The sequence below is a fragment of the Motacilla alba genome, chromosome 6 (genome assembly GCF_015832195.1).
Source record: "Motacilla alba alba isolate MOTALB_02 chromosome 6, Motacilla_alba_V1.0_pri, whole genome shotgun sequence".
Classification (NCBI taxonomy): domain Eukaryota; kingdom Metazoa; phylum Chordata; class Aves; order Passeriformes; family Motacillidae; genus Motacilla; species Motacilla alba.
Genome location: NC_052021.1, coordinates 19,742,765 through 19,765,934, shown reverse-complemented (window position 1 = coordinate 19,765,934; position 23,170 = coordinate 19,742,765). Strand labels below are relative to the sequence as shown.

At 36.7% G+C, this 23,170-nt stretch overlaps 1 protein-coding gene across 2 annotated transcripts in view; it reads right to left on the bottom strand.

Annotated features, from left to right (window-relative positions):
- Positions 1 to 928: 928 nt before the first annotated feature.
- Positions 929 to 23,170, bottom strand: part of TNKS2 (tankyrase 2) — a 50,305-nt gene continuing 28,063 nt past the window's right edge. For both annotated transcript variants that reach the window (XM_038140415.1, XM_038140414.1), the window contains 24 exons: positions 22,621 to 22,657; positions 22,239 to 22,314; positions 20,864 to 20,958; positions 20,297 to 20,363; positions 18,404 to 18,590; positions 17,360 to 17,481; positions 16,752 to 16,843; positions 16,587 to 16,665; positions 15,478 to 15,649; positions 14,815 to 14,894; positions 13,674 to 13,819; positions 13,106 to 13,271; positions 12,599 to 12,818; positions 12,091 to 12,200; positions 11,207 to 11,395; positions 10,190 to 10,442; positions 9,499 to 9,581; positions 8,963 to 9,083; positions 7,719 to 7,816; positions 6,999 to 7,073; positions 5,924 to 6,029; positions 5,112 to 5,298; positions 3,573 to 3,729; positions 929 to 3,279 (listed from right to left, as the gene is read on the bottom strand). In XM_038140415.1, the coding sequence (XP_037996343.1) occupies positions 3,217 to 3,279; positions 3,573 to 3,729; positions 5,112 to 5,298; positions 5,924 to 6,029; positions 6,999 to 7,073; positions 7,719 to 7,816; positions 8,963 to 9,083; positions 9,499 to 9,581; positions 10,190 to 10,442; positions 11,207 to 11,395; positions 12,091 to 12,200; positions 12,599 to 12,818; positions 13,106 to 13,271; positions 13,674 to 13,819; positions 14,815 to 14,894; positions 15,478 to 15,649; positions 16,587 to 16,665; positions 16,752 to 16,843; positions 17,360 to 17,481; positions 18,404 to 18,590; positions 20,297 to 20,363; positions 20,864 to 20,958; positions 22,239 to 22,295 (2,925 nt within the window). In that variant the 5' untranslated portion in view covers positions 22,296 to 22,314; positions 22,621 to 22,657 and the 3' untranslated portion in view covers positions 929 to 3,216. The remainder of the gene's footprint in view (positions 3,280 to 3,572; positions 3,730 to 5,111; positions 5,299 to 5,923; positions 6,030 to 6,998; positions 7,074 to 7,718; positions 7,817 to 8,962; positions 9,084 to 9,498; positions 9,582 to 10,189; positions 10,443 to 11,206; positions 11,396 to 12,090; positions 12,201 to 12,598; positions 12,819 to 13,105; positions 13,272 to 13,673; positions 13,820 to 14,814; positions 14,895 to 15,477; positions 15,650 to 16,586; positions 16,666 to 16,751; positions 16,844 to 17,359; positions 17,482 to 18,403; positions 18,591 to 20,296; positions 20,364 to 20,863; positions 20,959 to 22,238; positions 22,315 to 22,620; positions 22,658 to 23,170) is intronic.

The following is a 23,170-nucleotide window of genomic DNA, read 5'->3' as shown; positions in this document are numbered from 1 at the left end:
GGACATGGCTCCTAGGCTGCAGCAGTCTCACTGGCAATGGTGTTCTGCAGAAAAATACACCTTAAAAACTTCTTTTAATTTCTTCTTTCAGAGACTGAGCAAGTGTGTCTGTATGCACAGATACACACATGGCTAATGAGCAAGTTCAGGGTAGAAATAACAGTGGCAATTCCTTTATACACAGTCATTTGCATTCTAAATGAGTGCCAACATACCTCTGTAACACGCATTGTATGGGTAACCAACTTTTTCAATTATCTAAGATAGAAGAGTGTGGCTGAATTGTTTTTTGATTTCTAAGAACTAAAGTTTAACATTTGAGTAAATTTTTAAAGAAAAGATCCTAATATTTCCAATTTGCTTAGTTGTATACTTTCTTTTTATACTAATTATTTAATTAAACAAACCCAAATCTAATGCAGAATGGAAAGTTAAATTTTTTACAACCTAGAGATGTAGAATTTTCAGGAGCAATTTTATCAGAAGTTATGTTCCCAAGACCCTTTAAATATTTTCATCGCCACTGATCTTCGAAAACATTTGCTTTCCTGCCCTCTAGTGCTCATGTCTATTCAAGTCTTCTATACAAACCTGGTTTTGGAAACCTACCACCACATAAATGGTCCTACTGAAATAAATTGTCTTACTGCAATACTACCAGTGATTTAAACAGTTCCTTCTGTTGTTGCTCAGGTATATATCACACCCATGCAGTTTTCTGAAAGGTAAGACTCTTCAGGTTATTTTTCATTTTACCAAACCAATGTAAGCAAGTTTTCTCAGTTCTGGACCATATAATGGAGTTTTAAGTGCACAAACTGTAGCTGACTTCTGGGTTTATTACTAAAACATTTTCACTGCTAGCTAAAGCTGTTAGTAAGCCACATATCAAACTACAAGTTTTCACAGTATTTACAGGTTTTCATCTACATTAAAAGCTCTTCTACTTAATGTAATTAATTTTGCCTCCAGTGATGCAGTTTGTTACAGCATTGTGCATGCTTACATTTAAAACAATGGGTTAACATACTACATCTGTAATTACTCCCAAGCTACCAGAAAACCAGTGAATTAAATTTATTTAGTGTTAAATGGATATGGAATGTCATACAGTACATGTAAAGACACTTCAAGATGAGTAAAGCAGAACTAATTGCACAAGGGATTAAAGGTTCACCTCAACAGTCAGTATTATCAAATCATTACAGCTTCCATCTTCAGAGTGCAAGGTATGTCATGCAAAAAAAAAAAAGCTCAAAAAATCCCCAAACAGACAAAACCAACATTGTGGTACCACTTAAAATGCTATCATACCACAATATTTTACAAGACATTAGGTGATCATTCACATAGAATGAAGCATTTTAGCAATAACAAAAAAGTTTTAAACATAATTAACAGATTTTGCATGAACACAAATTCCAGCATTACTATACCTAAGGAACAGGCAACATGCTGGGAGAAAAGTACCTAAAAATCAAAACCTTTTTTATTCATAGCCAATATTACCTTCTGCAAGATTTCTGCAATCTTATTCAGTTTCCTCACATAACTGGGTAAGGTTCAATACATTTTTACATAGAGCATAATCACATAACCACCACATCAGCAAGAGGATTTCATTATCTTGATCAGTTACTACATTTAAAACCATGGTAAGAAAACATGCCCTGCAAACAAATTGTCTTCTGGGACAGTGTTCTGTATGTAGAAATATTAAACAACTAAAACATACTCCTACCCACTTTAACCCCAAGTAACTTATAATTTGTATTTACATATTTTTGAAACACGTAGGTAAAAACTGCAGATGGCAGAAAAGCAGAACACACACAAGAGCTATGACAGCGCTGACGGAGCGCGTGGGTGCAGCCAGGAACCCCGAATGACACCTGGGCAGGGGCTGTACCTTTTGCACTCCTCCTCTGTTCAAGGAGCCTCACCAGGGCTACCAAAGGCAGCTGCTGCTGTGGCAGAGCTGCTTCTCCCCTCCCAGCTGGCTGAGCTGGAAGCAGAAGGTGCAGCCCCAGCAGTTCCACTCAGCTGAAAGCAGACAAACACACTGCTACACACCTGCTTCAACCACAGCTTGAATGTTAACATGGACGAGACACAGGAGATGAGAGGATGGCTTTTAACATTTTCACCTTGCAACGCTCATATTCTTAGGGCACCAATGGGTATATTAATCTACCAAAAAAAGCATACAAAAAAAGGCCAAGTTGTTTGCCCCTATATTAGGAATAAACTATTTAACTTCCTGGCTTAAATGTAAGCAAGAGGAACTCAAGAAAACTTCTTGAGGTTAATTTTCCATCAACATTCAAAGAAAATAATTTACTAAAACTGTAACTTGCAAGGTCTACTAGCCTTGAAGTGAGGATACTGGTTAACTGTACCTATAGTTAAATAAAAAACTTCAAAAGGCATTTTACAGAAATAAAATATGCAACTCTAGGAAGTAGGTGGAAAACCACTTTAGTATTTGTCTGGAACATTCTATTTTCATAGCCCATCATTCTCAGGAATGTATATTTCATAAATAAAAATACAACAAGAATTTGTGTATTCAATCTAAAGTTGGATATTTCTAAACCTCTTCAGATAAAATTTGCTTTCTCCCTCACAATTAAGTGATAAAACCTGAAAAAAAAAGACTTTTCAAATCTATCTCGCATGAGAAAACACAGATGAACAAACCAACATCTGGAAAGAACATTTTGTACAAGATTGCAGTTCTAAAACACTTATATTACAAAGCAATGTAAATAAATACCAGGCTAGTACAAAAGCTCTTATTTACAGTTTTACAAATGAAAATGTTTTCAGTGTAAATGCAGTGTTTTAAAGAACACAATATTAGTAAAATGAGTTCCTGTATAGACCATTACAATTTCTGCTATGTTTTAATGCAGTATTGTATAAAACCATTGTTTCAAGTTAATTTTTGTTTATAATTTAGTACAGCCAAACCCCAGTTTATGCCTGGAATGGTATCTGTTAAAGTGCTGAAAAAGAGGACATTTCTGAAATTTTAGAAAAACATACTGTACATTATTAAAGCTTTCTCAAGTCAAAACTGGTATATTTTGTTCACATTTGCTACCACACCACCTGGGAATGGGAAGTTTTTCAACAAAAACTTGTTATTATTGGGATGGCAGCCATCGCTATCTTCGCATCCAAAGTCTGATGGTTTCCCACAAGTAATTTGTCTTAAGCTTCAGTGGTGGCTTCAGGCTTCATAATCTGGTAAGTAATCAAGTATTCTGGATAAGCCTGGAAGAGTGACACACACATTGTTTATTATTATTTGATTGTCTGGATGAATTAATAATGTTTGTTAAGGAGGAGAAAAAAATGATGCCAAAGGAAAAAAGGGCAAAACGTCAAAGGTAAAAATCCTGGATCATTCAGGAAACACGCATCCTTTCACCTGCAACCGCAGCTGGAGTTTGTTCTAAGACAAAAGCAAACCCTAGCACCACAAACCTAGGGGAAAAACCTCCAATGCACAACATGCCTTTGAAAAGACAAAAGAGAGTCTGTAAACCAATCCAAAAGCTCTTTACCTGCTCTCCTCTGTAAATGACGTACTCGGCCAATGCCAATCCATTCACACTGGGCCGCCCAGTCACTGAGTGATGTCCTGGGGGAGAATGAGCCATTTTCATGGCGCTGAACTGCAGGAAGGACTTGCCCAGTGTTACACGACAGAAGAGCAACTGCCTGTGTTGAAAGGGAGAAAGAACCAAGAATTCACAATGCTTATGAATTTGAACCTTGAAGCCATTTCAGTCAGCTTTGATAGTTCATAAATTTCTCAGGTTCTGTTTTGCTGAACAGAAGTTATGCTCACTTTGGAAAGCTCTAGCCCAAGGAAAGGGCTGGTAATAACATGGAAAAATATTTATCTTAGTTACTGGAAACAGCATGCTTAACAATCTACTCAGAGATTGCCACCATCTTTTCTTTGTCTGTTACTTATTTATTTTCATTTTTTTGGGCTTTTTAGGAAAAAGTTTTTTATTCCCTCCCCCCATTACTCATCCTGACAACATAATTCACAAGTGTTCTAATGCTAGATTTGTATCCAACAACCAAGTCAACATCAAGGCCAAAGCAAACACTAGGTCAATGCAAAATACCTCAGACTAGCATCTGTCAGTTTGTTATGCTGTTTTCACTATGAAAAGACTCAATAAAGGCTCTTATTTCTGTATACATGTACCTACTACAATGACAATGGAATTCTGGCATTTTTATAGACCAAGGTTATGTACCACCTTACTCTGCCAAAACTTTTGCTTTTCTCAGTCTTTGCAGAAGACAAACAAAAAACCCCTTCTTGATTCAAAACTTCAAAAAGCATGAAGAGACTCTGACATCCTCTGTAACTCTGGAAGATGATCCTCATTATTTGAGAGTGCCAAAAAACAGTAAGCAACATGAAAAAGGGGGAAGAGACTCAAAGAAGGATACTGGAAGGATGACTTCATCCTTGTATACCAATGTAAAACAGGATGCACACAAACACTAAATATTATTCTGGTTGAAATGACTGCCACCACCAAAACTGACTCCACGACCTAAGAGTTTATTCTGAACTGATGGTGTTGGCAACAGGTGTTCTTGTCGAAAAGCAGATTCAGGAACTCAGTTAGTGGCAGAATCCACAAATCCACATCTCTATTTCAGTGTGTGAAAAAGCAGTAATGTGAGTGCTGACTGTTACAAAGTACACCCTCCTCAAAGAAATACTGCACCTGAGTATCTCTGAATTTCTCCTTTCTCTGTAATAGACAATGAACTAAACTCTCATATTGCATCTTTCACATAAGCATCTAGCAGATCCTCTTCGTTCTCTGGCTTCCTAAGTCTGATTTTTACACTAAGTTAAGGGCAAAGATAGGGTTAAGATGGTCGAAGGTTCTTCAGGACTTTGAATGTCAAAGTTTTCTGAAAGTTTCTATTAAGCCCAGCACCTAGCACAAAGAGAGTACTGAGAAAGTCTGGTTAGCAAGCAAACCTTTCTTCAGAGAGAGACTGCTGCATTGATAATCTAGGACACAATATACAAAAGCAAAATCAGATTCTTTCAAGGGACTTACCTGTGGCAAACATAGCAAGATCTATCTTTGTGAACTGGACATCCAGTGCCACCTCCAATTCCATACACATATTGATTGCTTTTGGAAGAATTTTCAGCAAAATAAATCCCAGCTCCAAACATGCCGCCTATATAGGCATGTCTCTCGTCAAAGCCTTTGTGAATGATTGCATTCACAAATGGGGATCCTAAGAGAAAGGAAGCAAAATACTGAAAACATAGTACACAGATTTTTCTACGTGTCACAATTCAATCACTCCTTCCCACTGTGTTGGGAACTATGCAGCCTTCCCTATGAACATCCACTGTGAACTTTGCTCACCAGGACAAACTCTGTATTTGTGTACAGGAAAGACTTCAACTGGCTTTACCTTGCTAATGATAAGCTATCTTTGGAATGCTTAACAAAACTAACTTATCAACTTATAAAACCAAGAAAACAAACAAAAAAAATCCCACCCCAAAACAATCCTAAACAGAATAAAGTTTGACCTTTAATCATTTTGGTCATACAACTGACAAAACAGACTCGAGGAGACACACTACTTAATCTTCATTCATAACTGCTGAAATGTTTTAGCTTAGGTTTTTGAAGTCTCCTTTGGGGAGAGACAAGGAGATGCAAATTTCAGAAGAACAATATAGTACATTGTATCATCCCTTGTGAAATACACAAACACTTGCTCATAAAAAACTCATGTAAAAACCTTGAACCTACTTCCACGGAGGAAATTTACTTTGAGACAGTAGAAACCCTCCAATAAAGAGTGCTGCTGATGAAGTAAGTTCATGAAGTGCATTTCAAATTCTCACCATGAAACAGCATCCTTTCATTGGCATGGTTATGATTCTCTTCAGAGACCTCTTTCCGTCTGTGTGTGTATCTTTCCCATAGTTTTTTGTTGCACACTTTCTGAATCTGAAACAGTCAAAACAACACCAAAAAACTCAGTTCAATTCACTGGACAGATAACCTACAGCCTCTATACTACAGTACAGTTACACTGCCACTGCAATGAGAACACTTTCCTTGGGACTCAACGAAACACAAATTGACTTACCCTGTTGTTTTATGACAAGTAAGTAATAACTATATACTTAAAAATCAATTCATTTCACAGAGCTCCTTGTTAATAATCTTTAAATTAAATATGCTCTAATTTAAATTTAGCAGGCTCAGTCACAATTTTTCTTGATGCCGAATCACAAGTAAAGAGATCAATCAATAAATTAAGAAATGCCTTCCATGAACATTTGTGAAGCACTTCTGAAAGAAAGTAAATTATATACTCCCTGCAGAGGTATGCTGGCCATTGCAAAGTCTTGTGCATGTAGATATAGCATAGCAATTCTACTGTAACTTCAGTTCAGAATAAAACTTAGTAGTGCTTACTTGCAAATCAAATATTTATGATATTAATGAAAATTACCATTACTTCAGAGGGAAAAACACATAAATACAAACCAAAAGTCCATTATTCAAACTCATCTACTGCCTGTTTTTTTACACTTGTTTGGTATTAAATCAAGCCAAAATAAGAGTTCAAAAGTTTTGCTTTTCCTTCTGTTTCTTTCCTGCCATTCTCCCTCAAAAGACACCTCTTCTGTTTCTTACAACACCTCCTGCCTTTTTCTTCAAAAATTCTCCAGTTTTCAGTCACATCCTTCTATGTCAATTTCTTCCTGACTATTAACCCATAAATAGCTTTTCCATATGAACTGTCTTTGAATTTCCCTGGAAAGTGACCTTTATCCTGTGCATGTCTCAGAATGTCACACCTTGTCACCTTATGGAACTCAAACAAGTGTAGAACATTTTACAGATATATTACTTTTAGACAAAACTCCAAATGTGTAAAACCACTGGCCACAAAAAAAAACCAGGCACCTTTAAGATGTTGTATCTATTGAAGACTCCACCAGCATGTCCTCCATCTCTGTGCTCTCGGACAGTACTCTGCATCTGAAAATTGAGAATTTAAAGAAGATGACAGTCTTTCAGAAGACATTCAACTTGTTTCCTTTATACAAGTCAAGTAATGAAAATAATGAATTATGTATTAACACAATTAAAAATCATATGAGAAATTTTTAGGTGGCTGGTTGTTAAGTAATGCCAGGTTTTGTGAAGGCACATGAATAGGTTTAATGATTTATTTAAAAAAAACAATGTATTTTGACTGCACCATGGTCTAGTTTTCAAACTAGAGAAGACTGCCACTAATCTCTTTAAAATTGTATTTGTTCAGAATTTTGCCTTGTGTGATTATGGCACTTTGAAAGGAAGTGATGCAAAACCATGTATGACAAACAGGCAATCAATTGGTAGCACAGAATTTATGTTCTATTGAAGAGATTTGATATATAGTAGAGGTTTTAAAAATACTACAAGCAATAACAATGTAAGAAAGAAAAAAAGTTACAGACATCATGATCACAGATTATAAGTGGTGCAGTCAAAGTTGGGAATCTGAAGTAATCCTTATGCAAGTTTTACTTAAACTTAGTGATATTTACTGCACTGTTAAACTGTCTAGCAATACCTCCTTATCTGCTTCTTTAGCAGCAATAGCAGAAATACTGAGACGTTACAAAGAATGGCATTTACCTCTTCTTCTACAGACTGAAATTCCTTGTCTTCAGTGGAAAGGTCTATGAGAATAGTTCCGCTAGCAGAAGTATTTAGAGTCAGATATGGGTTAAGTCCTGTGAATGCAATAAAACACAGCAAAATGTATGTGAATGTAATAAACAGAGTCTCAGAAACCACAACTGTTTTCTTTGATCTGTGGACATGATTGATCCTTCTCTCAGCAAGAATCATCATTTCAGATGCACTAACCCATTTATCCATGCATAGCTCAGTGTACTAATAGACACAACAGGGGAAATACTTGTAAACACTTGCTTACTTCAGAGTTCATTTCAACTCTAGGCAGTGACACAGCAAGCAACCAGTCCCTGTACAGAGTCCACAACTACTGGTGGCAGTGGCATCATGAATGGGAAGAGCAACTTGAAGCACTAATGTAGTAGGAGTATTTTTTCCCATGGTCATGCAGAAAGAACTGACAAAGAACTATGTCTGTCAATCCAAAATGTTTAAACGTGGTATTGAAAGCTTAAAAGGTGTTTAAAGGAAACTTCCCTATCTTCCCAAATATGCAAAAAATTTGGAATTTTACACAGAATCCAATGTCAGTTTGCATTGGACGAACTGCAATCACAACTGGCAAGCAACGGGAGTGTAATTACTGGATATAAGAATATGAAGACAGTGTGTATCAAGTGTCTTTTCTGGCCATGGCCTTTCCAGACAACTAGCAGGTGACCAGAATTAAACACTGGGTCTGTCATGAGCTCTTTAAAAGGAATAATCTGGGGAAAGTGGAAATTACAGATTCATGCACAGTCTGGAGCCTCATGTTAGCAGTGTGCAGAGAGCATTCTGTGGCAGGACCCAACAAACAGAACACAACAGGCCTGAACTCATCAACAGAATGTGCTCTGCTCTTCAGAGTGCTTTGATGAAGATAAATATTCCCTATCTCAAGGAGATTATGAGCATTTTGCACTAAGTCAACATTTTACCTAAGTAGACAAAAAAGAGTGATCACAGAGAAAAAAAAAAATTAGAGAACTGAAAGGCAAGATTCACAGTAATTCACAGCACAAATAAAAGTACCCAAGCTTCCAGTCAGAAGACATTCTTACCATTTAAAATGCCATTTTCTAGGTCAGGCTTTATTACCAATTCTTTTTAATGAGATACAAATTGGAATAACGTAAGTAATTCATAAAAAGTGATTATGTAAAGGCAGTATCATGTGATAATTTAAAATAAACATATACCTTGTTGTCCAGAAATAAGTCTTTCAACTCCTTTGATGATTTTATGCCTGTGCCCATAAGCATTAATGCCAATTTCCTTCAATTCTTTGTGTCCCATTTCAACCAATACATCCAATGTTATCTATAATGAAAGAAAAACCATGTTTTTTGTAGCAGAACAAATGCCAGTGACAGTGAAAATATCCCTCACAATAGCTGTGAGAAAAAGCAAGTGTGAAAAGAACAGGAACATTAGAGGCTTCAGTGTATTATTTTCCTATTTACTTTTACTCAACTGCGTTCTTCTAACTTTTTGTCTTGAGTAACCATGCTACCAACTACAAACTGCAACTTGCATTGCTTGCAAGTGTTACGTATATGTTAATATATACACGTATAAGATAGCAATTAAAAATCCAGTTACAGTCCTTTCCTTCATCCCCCTCATTTTGACTGTCACTCATTGAAAATCTGTCTTATTACATTCTACTAACCAGTCACTATTTATTCCATTGCTTTCTAGCCCAGACTACCTGGAAATAAATATAACCACTTACCTGTTCTCTCTCAAATATGTCAATTAGATGTTCAAGGCCAAGGTTCCGCACAAACTGATTAATGCTAAAATCTACACCTGAAACTGGGTAAGAAGAAAAACACAATGTACATTCATATCTGTATTATAAAATAAGGCATACACATCTCCCCCTGTCTGTGGCAACAATGAGAGAGGCAGAAATTCCTGGTCTTTTCCAGATGGAGATTAAATATTAAATATCACTAACCAGTAGCAACTAATCTGCTCTTCTACCTCCCAAAGAGCAGTCTTTGCCACAGAACAAGGCAACCAGCCACCAGAAGTGCATACTGCTATAGAAAATATATTGACAAGTAAAATGTCATAGAAGTAACCTTTTTAAGATACCAGATCTAAGAACAGCCTCTTAAAAACTAGATAAAGTTTGTAGTAAAATACTGCTTGGTATGCAGCCAAATTTCGTTCTTTTTAAAACACAATTCACCATATTGGTTCAGTTCAGCAAAAAAAAAATTTAAAGGCTCTGTAAGGGGAAAAAAGTAAAATCTTATACTGCAAGACTTTCAGACTTGTGTTCCTCATTAATGACATCACAAAGAATCTAAATATTGCATATGCTATAATACCTCTACGAATATATGGGAAACTTCACATCTTTGTTCTTTTCACCATTTGTTAAGAAATGCTATTCACTCCTGAGAAAAGCTCACCTTCTTTTTTCTCCAGAACAGTAGCTCCCTCTGCACAGTTTGTACCAACAACAGAGGGAAGTTCAGAAAAACTACCAGACAAGTTGTCAAGACTACTTGCAGCAGACAGACTGGATGGACTGGATGGAACAGAAGAGAGGGAATCAGCTGCAGAACCTGTAGTCTGAGACACACTTATAACCTGAGGCTTGTAGCAAGTCGGTAAGGCAGAAGGAGGCATTGCTGCAGTCAGTAACGCACTGACATCATCGGCCTAAAGAGCAGAAAACAACTCATTAAAACAGAGGAACACTTTTGCACAATGTTTTTTCCTAGAATGCACTACCATTATATCAGATTTCTTAAGTACACTGCAAAGTAATATTGGGAAAACATGTATTTTACAGTGCGGCTTACAAATGGCCTTTTCCACCAAGAGAATACAAGAAACTGTAAAATGTCTACATGTAAAAGCTGTAAAAAGGTAAAAAGTAAAGACTTCAGTATTTCTAAAAAATGTAAGGGCAGTTAAACAGAATAAATTTGCTATGAAAAATGAACAGAAGCTTCTACTGGCAACCAGAATTTATGAAACAAAACAGTTTCTCAGTGTAGTTTTGGATTACATTATAATACTTAAAAAGAACACCCCTAAGAATTTAACAGACAGATAGTTTCTTACATTTATGCTGCTACAAGGTTTGCTTATATTTTATTGTCACAATTTTTGTATTAGTCAAACTATAAGCCCTGAATTCAAAGCATCAAATTACAACCATTAATTCATTTTGTTAGCATTCTGAGGTCTTTTCCCCCTCAGTCCATACTGAAATAAGATGCCTAAAGCAAGAAATTACTTAAAGACAGTTCATAAAGCTCTACTGACTTCCCTTGCCAGGCATATACAAACCCCACAGAAGCCACAGTATTTTTAATTTTGGAGAAGTGGTTGCATTATTGTTTTTTTAAAGGATAGTTTTAAATGAGGTGTCACGCATAAATAAGAACGGATTTCCCAAAAGGAGCCCCATCACTTACAGTGACCAGGTCCAATGGTGTTTGTCCTTCTTGGTTTTTCAGAGTAGGATCAGCCCCATGTGCCAGTAACAAGGCACAAAGCTGAGTCCTTCCTTTCTGGGCTGCTTCATGCAGTGGTGTGAAAGCCCATTTGTCTGTAGCATTCACACATGCATTATATTTTATAAGTAAAGCTGCTACATCAACATGCTGGAAAAGTAAAAAACACCTGTTAAATTCCAAGGTACCACAGTGTACTAAAGTAATTCAGAACTATTACTGCTATTTCTCTGTAATCAGAGTAATTCTGAATCTTCTTAGAATGCATTTAATTATGATTTTAGAAAGCATTAAAGCAAGGTGTTTTCTTCCTCACCTATGACATATCAGCAAAAAGTTAAGAAAGATTTGTTCTCTTGTAAAAAAAAAGACAGAGTAAAACAAAATTCCAAATCCAGAGGAATGTGATGGAAAAAAAGCCTGATTCTGAATTTCCAGTTTGGAAAGTTCTCCAACTGTTTAGGTTAAAGACTTGATTCAAGGACAAAGATTCAGGAAGTTCACAAAAACAACTGCTGTCTCAACAGCATTCAGAAAAGTGAAAGTGAGATCTTCCTGATAAAATTTGACTGGCATAGGTAAGGAAAGGCATTTTCAGAACACCTTTCAGCCTGCTGGCTTTTTAGGCATTCATGGTCAGAAAACTCCATACGTGACTTCACAAATTCACAGGAGTCTTTACCTGCAACACAAGCTGTGATCTCATTATTCATTCTGTGTCTTACAAATAAGATTACAATGTAACTCAATAGCAAAAGCATTCTACAGAGGCTCAAAATGCTGTCAATGAAATGTACCACTTTTTAAAAAAATAAATAAAGTCTCGGAAAGTTTGAGATATTCACCCCATAAGATGCTGCATTGTGCAGAGGAATCAAGCCTCCTTTATCCTGTGCATTCACATCTGCTCCATGCTGCAACAGGTATTCTGCGACCTCCAAATTATTGTAACCAGCTGGAATTGCAGAAGGACACAATGAACAGAATTAAAACATCACCCCCAACAGGCTGTGGAGAAGTTAATTATTAACCTAAATTACTTGAAAGTAAATTGAATTGTCAGTCCCAGTGAAGACAGTGCAATACCTATTATGAAGGACAGCATTACCTTAAGAGTATTTGGTTTTAAAAACTGTCAATAAACACTAAAAGATCCTCTCTGGCTAGACAGAACAGGAAAATAATTCAACAGTTTGAAAAGCAACTCAAAAGTAATATGCATAATAATCTAATATTTTTAAAGAAAAGCTACTGAATCCTCCAGCTTGAGGCAACACTATAAACTTGTGTAGACATAGAAAGTTCAGCCACAGTAATTAGTAACCGATCAAACTAATTAATTAGAGCACTGACCTGCTAAATGTAGTGGTGTAGAATGACGTCCTTGTGTGTCCCGACAGTTGACATTGTCAGGTGAACAAAGCTTTTTTACTCGGGCCAAACAACCTTTCTTTGCAGCATCTAGGAGAGCTGCATCTCCTCTAAGCAGGTCTTGAATATCAGTATCACCATCTTTAACAAGGTCTAGAGGAGTATTTCCATCCCTGTTTTTCTTTGTAGGGTCAGCTCCATGCTGTGCACACCAAAAACAGGTGTTAAGTATGTCAGCAGAATAAACATGATGCATCTTAGGCATCTAATGCCTTGTTGAGCAAATATTCTGACACATACTGGAATCCTGCAGAGAGCCTTCCATTTACTGCTTGAAAAAGGACAACACAGGTACTAACAATATCCCTTTTACTGAAAACATTTAACCACAATAATTTAGAAACTACAAATCAACTTCTGATACGTAAATGGACTTTGAAAGTGAACAAGAAAGAAAAGAAATTTACCTCCCTCCAGCATATGTAATACCTGTAATAGGAGTTTGCAAATCTCGTATTTTCCTTTTGCTGCTGCTTCATGCAAGGGAGTGAATTTCCACAAGTCAGCTACATTGACAACGGCACCATGTTTAACCAACAGCTCTGCAACTTCATAGTGACCGTATGAGCAGGCGTTATGTAAAGGGACAAGTCCTCTGGAAACAATTAAAAGAGAAAAACTCTCTTTAAAAACAGGGTATTTTTTCAACAACGATATAAACTTAAAACACAATGCATCTTTGACCATATCAAACCATAACAAAATATTTCCCTACCCCCACAACAGTCTAATATAGTAGGAGTACCTATTGCAGTAAAAACTTAATCAGCGGAGCACTAAAGAGAAGTAAAAGCACAGGGCCAGAGAAATTCTTAATGCTCTAATCTTAAGTACTGCAAAATGCTTTTGGATGTTCTTAACATCTTCATTCTAACAGAAGTTTCCATGAAAATAAAAAAATGTAAGAAAAATGGGATGCTTATCAGCTAGCAATATTCAAAAGCTGATAGATATGACCAATTACAATTGCCAAGAAAAAATATATTCAAGCATTTACCCCTTATCTTTTGCATGTACATCAGCTCCATGCTGAAGAAGATACTCCACAACAGATACTCTGTTGTATCCAGCTGCAAAATGAAGTGGTGTAGACTGACGTCCTTCGATATCTCTGCAGTTCACACTCTGGACTGTACATAGCTTCTGTGAATTTCCCCAAACAAAACATGTCACTACATATAGTGCTGACATCTCTAATTTAGTCATAGACATCTAATTTTGTTATACACATCTCTAATTTAGTTATACACATCTAATTTTGTGTAACTGTTTTCAATAAAAAAACATTATTTTTACAGTCCTTACTTTTTACACATTTTGTCCTGAGGAAAAAAATCCACCTGCCCCCAAAATCCACACCTCTGATTTTAATTAATGCTTTTTATATAAGGCATCTGGAGGTGATGAATATTGTACTCTGCAATCAGTAATAATTGTGCAATACAAAGGTTTTAGGACCGATCATAATTCTAAAGCAGTCAGTGAAGGATTGTTTGAATGCTTGCTTTGAGAAATTATACACTGACATATAATTCTCTGCTACTTTGGCTGGGGTGGAGTTAATTTTCTTCACAGTGGCTGGTATGGGGCTGTGTTTTGGATTTGTGCTGCACACAAGGCTGATAATACAGAGATGCTGCTGTCATTGCTGAGCAGGGCTCACACAGAGCCAAGCCCTTTTGTGCTGCCATGCTGGCCAGGAGGTTGGGGGGAGACACAGCCAGGACAGGTGACCCCAATTGACCAAAGGGCTGGTCCAGAGCAGATGGCATCATGCTCAGTACATAAAGTTAGGGAACAAAGAGGAAGGGGGGAACATTTGTAGTGATGGAGTTTGTCTTCCCAAGTCACTGTTACCCAAGATGGAGCCCTGCTCTCTTGGGGATGGCTGAACACCTGCCTGCCCATGGGAAGTAGTTAAATAACTCCTTGTTCAGCTTTGCTTGTGTGTGTGGCTTTTGCTTTCTCTATTAAGCTGCCTTAACCTCAGCCAATGAGTTTTTCAGCTTTTACCCTTCTGACTCTCTCCTGATCCTGCTGGGGGGAAATTGACCAAGCATCTGTGTGGGGCTTGGTTGCTGGCTGAGGTTAAACCATGACAAATTCCCTCTTATTTTTAAGGAGAGGTTTAAGCTTACTTTTACGGTATCCACATCTCCAGCCTTTGCAGCCTCCAGCAACTGTCGATCTGCATCAGAATTACCTAATGGGATACCTTCTGCAAAATAAATGAGATTGCATGACAGGTAAGTGTAGGCAGTTGAAGAAATTTGTTAAGACAGGAAATAACTTGAGTTTTTTAAAGGGAAATCCTTGAAATAAAGTTAACCAATTACCAACAAGGTTTTCTCTGTTTACTATCTACAACTACAGCTGCTAGACCTAATGCTGTTTGGGAAGCTGACTTCAGCAACATGCTTCCTAAATGTTTTGAAATACTGTGGAATCAACAAAGCATTCTTATTTCAGTTTCAGAATTAGACCACATCAAGTTTATGTATGTATTATAACGTCCAAACATTACTCTTGAAAATCCACCTACACGGTTGCCTCCACTCACAAATGCAGATCAAGCATTTTTTGTTTTAGAAACTAATTTTCTACTTCCAAGATTCCCCCCATCCTATGTCTGATTATCCAGACAGTAAGTGATATTGTTAAATACGGAGTAAAACACCACCTAGTACTGTCTTTCATAGAACTTTTTTTTTTTTGTTGACTAGTCTGCACTATTATTTGGCAGCACTTGGAACAGCAATTAAAACTAAGCACCTCAGTGGATGCTGAATAACTCAGTATACCTTGAAGTAGCTGTTGCACACTTTCAGTCCCCATTTGTAAGGCTGTAAAGCCCTGCAGAGACACGATGGAAGGATCACATCCAGAACTCAGCAGCAACCTGCATGTCTGAAGATGACCACAATGTGCTGCTCTGTGAAGAGAGGTCTGGCCAAGATTATCTAATGCATTAACCTAAAAAATAACAACAGACAAGAAATACCACCATCAAGTTAGTATTAAGATGTTTTCATTGCTGACTGGGAACATTTCAGAAATAGTATCCTTACTTTAATAAAAAGAACATATTTAGTATATTTCCAAAGATTATGACATTTCAAACAAAAACAGTTCATGAAGTAGCCCCCTTTTACAGGCATGGGAGCAATCCAGTGCATTTTTACCACAGACAGGAGTAATTCACTATTTTGCTCCTCGTAGTACTAACTTCAGTGCTAACATGTAGAACAGCTTCTACCTTGCAGTGGCTTACTGTGGTTTCTCAGACTGAGGACTTCCTATCTGTTGGCCCAGTCAAAGTGTATTCAACAATTTAAAACTCTGCACCCAAACCCTACTTTTATTCCCTGCTCTTCCTCTGGTTTTGGAATCTACAAAGGCTACAATCAAATTTCCATGAGAGAGATTCAACTCTGTATCTTGGAGGGTTCAAGTACTACAGAGTCTTTCCTTTCCACATTTTCTTTTTGTGGAAGTTTGAACTAAACATTGTGTTATGAATTAACATTTTGCCTTAATTTTACTTTTTACTGCATACAACATCATGTAAAGTCTATCTGTCACACGGTTCAGTTTAGCTTCTTGCTGTTCATACACACCCCCCACTTTTTTTCCTCATGTATTCCATTATTCCTGCTGGACAATGAAGCACTGAGTAAGACACTTTTGAAAGTTTTCCATTCCCAGAGAGAACTACGTCTGCACTTCTTAAAAACAGGACCAAACCAGTGATGATTCTGTAATGTATAGGGCTGTACCGATGGATTGACAGCCTGTAGCTGAAGTCTACAAATCTAGAACCTTCCAAAAGAAATTATTTTACAAACTTCTATTCTCACAGTGTGAAAACCTGTATGGTACATGAATGTCAACAAAAGTATGATACTCATACCTTAGCTTCATGTTTCACAACCACTTCAACAACATCATTATGAGCTTTTTCTGATGCCACGTGAAGAGGAGTCAAGAAGCTTAAAAAAAAACCAGAATAATTCAAAATGTATTTTACAAAATCTTCTAAACAAACAGTTAAGAGCATTCATTTGCAATCACTCACTCTTTTGTTTTTTCATTGATATTGGCTCCTTTCCTCAGCAGCAATTCACATACTTGTTTCCTCTTAGGATATGGAGATGCAGCAGCACAGTGCTGTAAACATGAAAAAGTTTACAATTAACAAGCAGCTAGCAATATCCAGGTTTTATTACCTGCTGATCAGCTGGCATTTAAGAGCTGGTGGCGTACAAAGACAACAGAAAAAAACCCCAAACACGTAGACGCTTATTAATTTGGCAGATTCCACACGGGCTTTTGGACTTTCTCTGGTATTTTCAAGAACTCTCCTTTCTAACAACTGCTGGAAACCATCAAAACAAAGCTAACATACATAGCTTGCTGTTGCTTAAAATGAGACTATTCTACAAAACCCAGTCATTTAGACAATCTAAACAGACCTAAATAATTTATGTTAGTCTTAATATTAACATTAACTTTAAGAACAAAATAGCAATCAATCAGTGTTATTTGCTTAGCTAGACACTGGGTATTCCAAGTCGGTCCGAATTACAGCACTTGGCACTGCAATATTTATTGCTAAACTATTACCTAGCGTGCTTAGGTTAGCCACAATATATACAAAACCATTAATAAATCCTGCAATATTACCAATGCTGTCTCATGTGTCTGAGGATGCTTGAAGTTCACTGTTTCCAAAGAAAGATGTTTCTTTATACGAGCTACATCTGATTCTCTTGCAGCCTGCAGCAGTGAGTGACCTTTGAATTCATCTTAAAAAACAAAGAAATACATAGCAGAGGGTTACACTCCTTGGCTCAAGAAGGATCATGAGAATTGCTTCTTTCAGTTAAAAAAAAGAAATTGTATTCAGCACACCATGGAGCACACATTTCCAAGTTGACTCAAGCTATTACATCAATTGACAGAACTTGTTAGTTAAGTCAAAACACTACACAACTTTTGCTTTGTTTCTAAACCAAAGCCAGACACATCCAAACTGGCTGCACAAGATCTATTTTACTCACCACTCTGTAGGTTCTACTGTTCACAGAGGTACTAACTCAGGCATATAAAAATCTCTACTTCTGACCTATTTTTGGAAAACCATTTCTAGATGCTTTCATGAAGCCTAGTGTAGTATTTACTGAAAAATTTTGTAAATATCCCAGAAAGTTATTGTTTCACCACTCAAGGACAGAATCTGAGTTCATTCTTTTCACTCTTCAAGTCTGCTGGACAAAAATCAATGCCTTTCATTAGTATTTTTGAACTTTCAGTGATTGTGGCACACTCAAATGTATTCAGCATTCTAAACAGTTATTCTTTTCTTCAAAGAAAAAACTGTGGAATAAAAATTAATATTTCAACAATCTTGATGCAATGACAGGAACAAGTATAGGATATGAAAGTGTACTGGCAAGGTCATGAGGGAAAGCATTTAATAGGGGAAAAGCTACAAAATCCATCACAACCACTTGACTATAAAACTGACAGTAAAATTATTTTCAATGCCTTCATTCAGAAAATACAGCAGTTTCAAATTATAAACAGTGAAATATACCATGTAACATTGCAGCATTACTGCTAAAGCGTAAGCATTTTCCAAATCTGGTTTCTGGCAGGTCACTGTCTAGGGACTTTAATTACACATTACAAGCTGTAACTGCAGAACTGATCCCACTTGATACTCACATGCTAATCGTTCTTTTAATTGGGGCGTTGGAGCCAAATCAATGGTGCTTTTGTTGTGACAGTTCAAAAGTGTTGGGTCAGCACCATAACTTAACAAAAGAGAACATACTTCCACCCTGTTCTTAGAAGCTGCTTCATGCAGAGGGGTGAATTGCCACAGATCCATTGCATTCACACATGCTCCATGCTTGAAAGGGAAAGGGGTAAAAAAAGATGCAATCAAAACCAGGGCGTTAGAAAAAGACTATGTTATTAGTTTTAATACAGTAGACTGTTAAAATAAAAATCAATGCTTATATGCAAACTGTTTCCATAACACTAATTTTCAATCTAACACAACATTTCAGCACATTGTGGTTTTTAATCACCTGGTGTCCCACAGGTACATTCAAAGAAGCCAAAGGCTAGCTAGTCTTTTCCCGTTTTTTTCAGAAAGGAAAGGAGCTCTGCTACAGGTCAAATCAGAGAAAGAGAAATACTCACACTCTCCAAATCACCTGTGAACAAGCTCTGGTTCTTTGCAGCTCTAGAAAACGTCTAGAGTGCTGCAGTAAGATAGATACATATTCTGTGAATAACCCCCAAGATATGAATGCCATGGTATCTAAACTGGGATGGGCACTCAATTTTAATTCAAAACATTTAAGTACAAGATTCTACAATACTCCTGGATGAGTAATGTATGTGTAATTCTTCTCCAGTAACATTTTGATTGTACTTTTGAAGTTCAGTCTGTAAGGAAATACATGCTCTTTCCCACTGCTTCTCTTAAAGATGCATAGCTTTGCAAAAAGTTATTCAGAATTCTCTAGAGCAGAAATCCAATACAGAATACAACTCTAGCTAAATCACTAAGACACGCAGTAGTGTATAGGCAAAAGCTCACTTGTGGGATTTTGTCTAGTACCACCATTGTAAAAATTCACTTTACAACTGGGCCCTGAACTAAAAAAAATCATGACTCATTATACTTACTGCAATGTAAGCTTATTTCAATAGTTTTTTTTACAAAATATTTTGCTAAACAAATAGAAAGATACGTGGAATTAGTGGGGGGCCGAAACACATACAGCAGAACAAGAGCTATTCCCTGAGCAGCCAAATGTCTGGAGTTAGATAACAGAACACTCTCAGTTGTTATAACAATCTTCATTTGCTATGGCAGCTGAGAATAGGCACAGCTCAAAACTCCGTTGGTGGAGTACACATATTATGCTGCAGCCCACATCTTCAAGCCACTAGTTTAATGTGGCTTATCTTACTTATTTTCAAGACTAACATGATTCAGATCCACTGCTTCAGTTCCAAGAGTTCCCTTTTGTTAGGAAAATGGACAGGTTTCTTTCTTTGGGGTAAAGGGTACAATTCAGAGCCAGAACTGATGCTGTAAAGTTAATTTCCTCAAAAGACTGACTGCTCTTTAAATTTAGAACATTTACTCTCTTTACCAGTATTCTTTTTAAACATCTCTTATTGCTTTGTCTTCTAAAATATTCTTTTACTGTCAAACTCAAAACATCACTCAGCTTGTAGGGGGTCTTTGGGTGGTGTGTTGTTTTTTTTTGGTTTTTTTTTTTGTTTGTTTGTTTGGTTTTTTTTTTTTGGTGAGTATAGAAAGACTGAGATAAGCACTACTTACTTGGTGGTATGAATATTCAACTTTGGAGAAGAGAGTTAAAAACAGAAAGCACATTTATAAAGAAAAAGCTTCCTTGCAAGCAGAAGATTCTGTAGCTCCAGCTTAATAATCACTAACATGTAGAGCAAAAGCAATTTATCATTCTTTAAGTTTTGTAAATCTATGTACAAAATAATAGGATATGCAACTTGTATTAGTCTATTATAAACTGCTCTTATTTAATAATATGCAATTTGACCTCTTCAAAGACCAACCTTTACTAGAAGCTCTGTTACTTCATAATGACCATAGGAACAGGCATTGTGAAGTGGCACCAGATCTCTATACAGAAGAAAAAGAAGGATGATTAGTTTAGTATGCACATATATTAATTTCAAATGCATCTAGCACATTGCAGCTGGTACTATGCTTCACGTTGAACATTTTACAAAAATATGACAAATGTTCAAATGAAACTATGGGGAAATAAGAAGCTGAAGAAGAAACCAGAAAATCCCATCAGCATTTATCAGAACAGGAAGCATCTAAAATAATCAGAAGATGAGAATTGCATTGTCTCACTGCAGATGAAATGGTTCCACTCAGACTTGGAACCCTAAGCAGGAAGAACTATCTGCAGGGATGTTCAGGAGTGACCCTAATTATGAAAACTAATCACCTTGCATTTTTGTCCCAACAGAAAATGTTGTTAGAAAGGCTAAAGGTGACAGAACAGTCTAAAGTTGGAAATTCTTCATGGTTAAAACAGTATTACTGCTCTTTACTTCACCTCAATTTTTAATGGATTCTGTTCAATCTGAACAAAGGGAAAAGGAACCTACCCTTTATCCTTAGCGTGTACATCAGCTCCATGCTGCAGTAAGAGCTGCACTATTTTTACACGGTTATACCCAGCTGCTAAATGTAATGGAGTAGACTGAAACAAGAGAATGTAGAATAAATCAGTAACACAAAATCAAGGTTGAGTTTCTATTTCTTTTTTCTCAACTTGTTAACAATACTAAATGCTGAAGTCCTTCAAGATTAACAAGCTTTTAAAAAATCTGAATGCTTGAATCAGATATTTGATAACTATGTTCATTGTTTACTGACTACTCTTGAAGTCAACATAAAGACAAATCCCAAATTTACTCCATCACTAATACAAAGGCCATTTCTGCTTTTTTAGCCTACCATAGCTATAAATACTTTGCTAGCACAAACTATATCCTTGTGAAAGGGGAAGTAGGAAGACCATTAGCAACAATCACTGTTGAACTATGAAGAAGTCTCTCTGTCAATCAGTGAAGTAAGTTTAAGAATTATCAAGAGGGATTGTTATCCCCATTTGTGAACGCAGTGAGCAGGGTGTGGGGGAAATTTCATCTCTTCTAACTTCTCACCCTCCAGAGAGCAGACAGATAACTAACTGCTCTGTGATCTTTTCTACCAAATGCATTCAAGCATCAGCAGCACTAAAGGCAGAGCTACAAATTAGTAAGGAGGAATCTTATCCTCTGCATTTACAAACCCATCCACTGAACCAGATTTCTACAGTTCCTAGAGGATGAACCTCATAACCAGATGAGAAAACAGAGATGCACCAGTGTTTTGGAGATCCCAGTATTTTACCACAAAGCCTCACAAAGGGGAAGTAACTAAATCAAAACTTGGGTAATGAGTACAAATACTTAATGAGAATAATGATGCTAAAAAGTGATACTCAATAACCTGAACCTTCTGTAGGCTAGGGGCTGAATCCAGAAGACTTGGGATTTTTCAGAATGGAGATTTCTGAACATTTTCATTTATTTCTTTACCATTACTTACAGCAATGAGCAGCTTGCTCCTGAATCAGGAGCAGTAACTTGCCTAAGGGCACATGTCAAATAAAGCGCCTGTGTGTTTCTCCCTGACAGGGACAAAAACCTGTGAAAAGGCCTAGCTTCTTTATCACTGCAGATATGAAGGTCGAGCAGAAGCTTCAACTGAGAAGGTGTTTGTTTATTGCTCCTATATAGAATTACTTGCATAGTCGTTTTAAGATTAAAAAACAAATTAAAAAACCTCAGCTGGCTGCTAGAGAGGTAGAATCTTATTTCCCCACATACAGTGAAGAAAGTAGGTTTTATGTTTAACATTTTAAAAATCTGGTCAAACAATAACTGGATCATGTGAGAGATAACTACTTTTAAATCAGGTTTTAAACAAAAATACCTTTCTGCCATCACTTGCATGACAGTTAACATTTAATGGTGTAAGAAGAGACATCATCTTCTCCTCATTTCCACTCCTGAAAAACAAGATGTAAAATGAGCAGAAATATTCTTATTCCAATTTTTAGTAGCTTATTCTGGTTTTGTATTTTTCACTGTGAAAATGTTCAACAGATCTGAAGCAACACATTCCCCTCTGTATTGCCAGCATTAAAGAGAAAACAAAAATGCATTTATGCAACTACTTTCAGCTTCATTCACAGAAAACAGGCAAAACTTAGCATCTAGATGGAATGCAAGCTGCAAAGACTACCTATCTATATATTAATTACACAAAATTTTGCAAACATAACTAATTCCAGTTATTTTTCAAACATACATACCTGGCACTTTCTAAGAGTTCATCTTTCTTGTATTCACCTAGAAAATAAAAGGGCTTTCTTTAGCTGTCAAATAAATATCTAGTGTGTGAAGTTCACTATTTATCCTTCTCTTCTAAAATTTTAGAGAACATAAGTGCTAGAAGTACTTACAAATACTCTTTTCAGTTGTTAAAGAGAGCTTTTGAAACAGAGGAAGGACGAGTTTTTACACAGGCAGGTATTGATAGGACAAAGGGAAATGTGCTCAAACTACAAGAGGAGAGATTTAAATTAAATGTTAGGATAGGAGGAAATTGTTTAGTCAGAGGGTAGTGAGGCACTGGGCACTTCTCTGCCCAGAGAAGTTGTGGATTCCTTGCCCCTGGATGTGTTTAAGGCCATGTTGGATGGGATCCATGTAATCAATGTTCCTGCCCATGACAGGGGGTTGGAATGATGTAATCTTTGGGGTCCCCTCCAATCTAAGCCATTCTATGACTCTAAAAACTTTACAGTTCATAGCTGAACTAGCATGATAAACTATCCAGAACACATGCCATGACTGAGATGA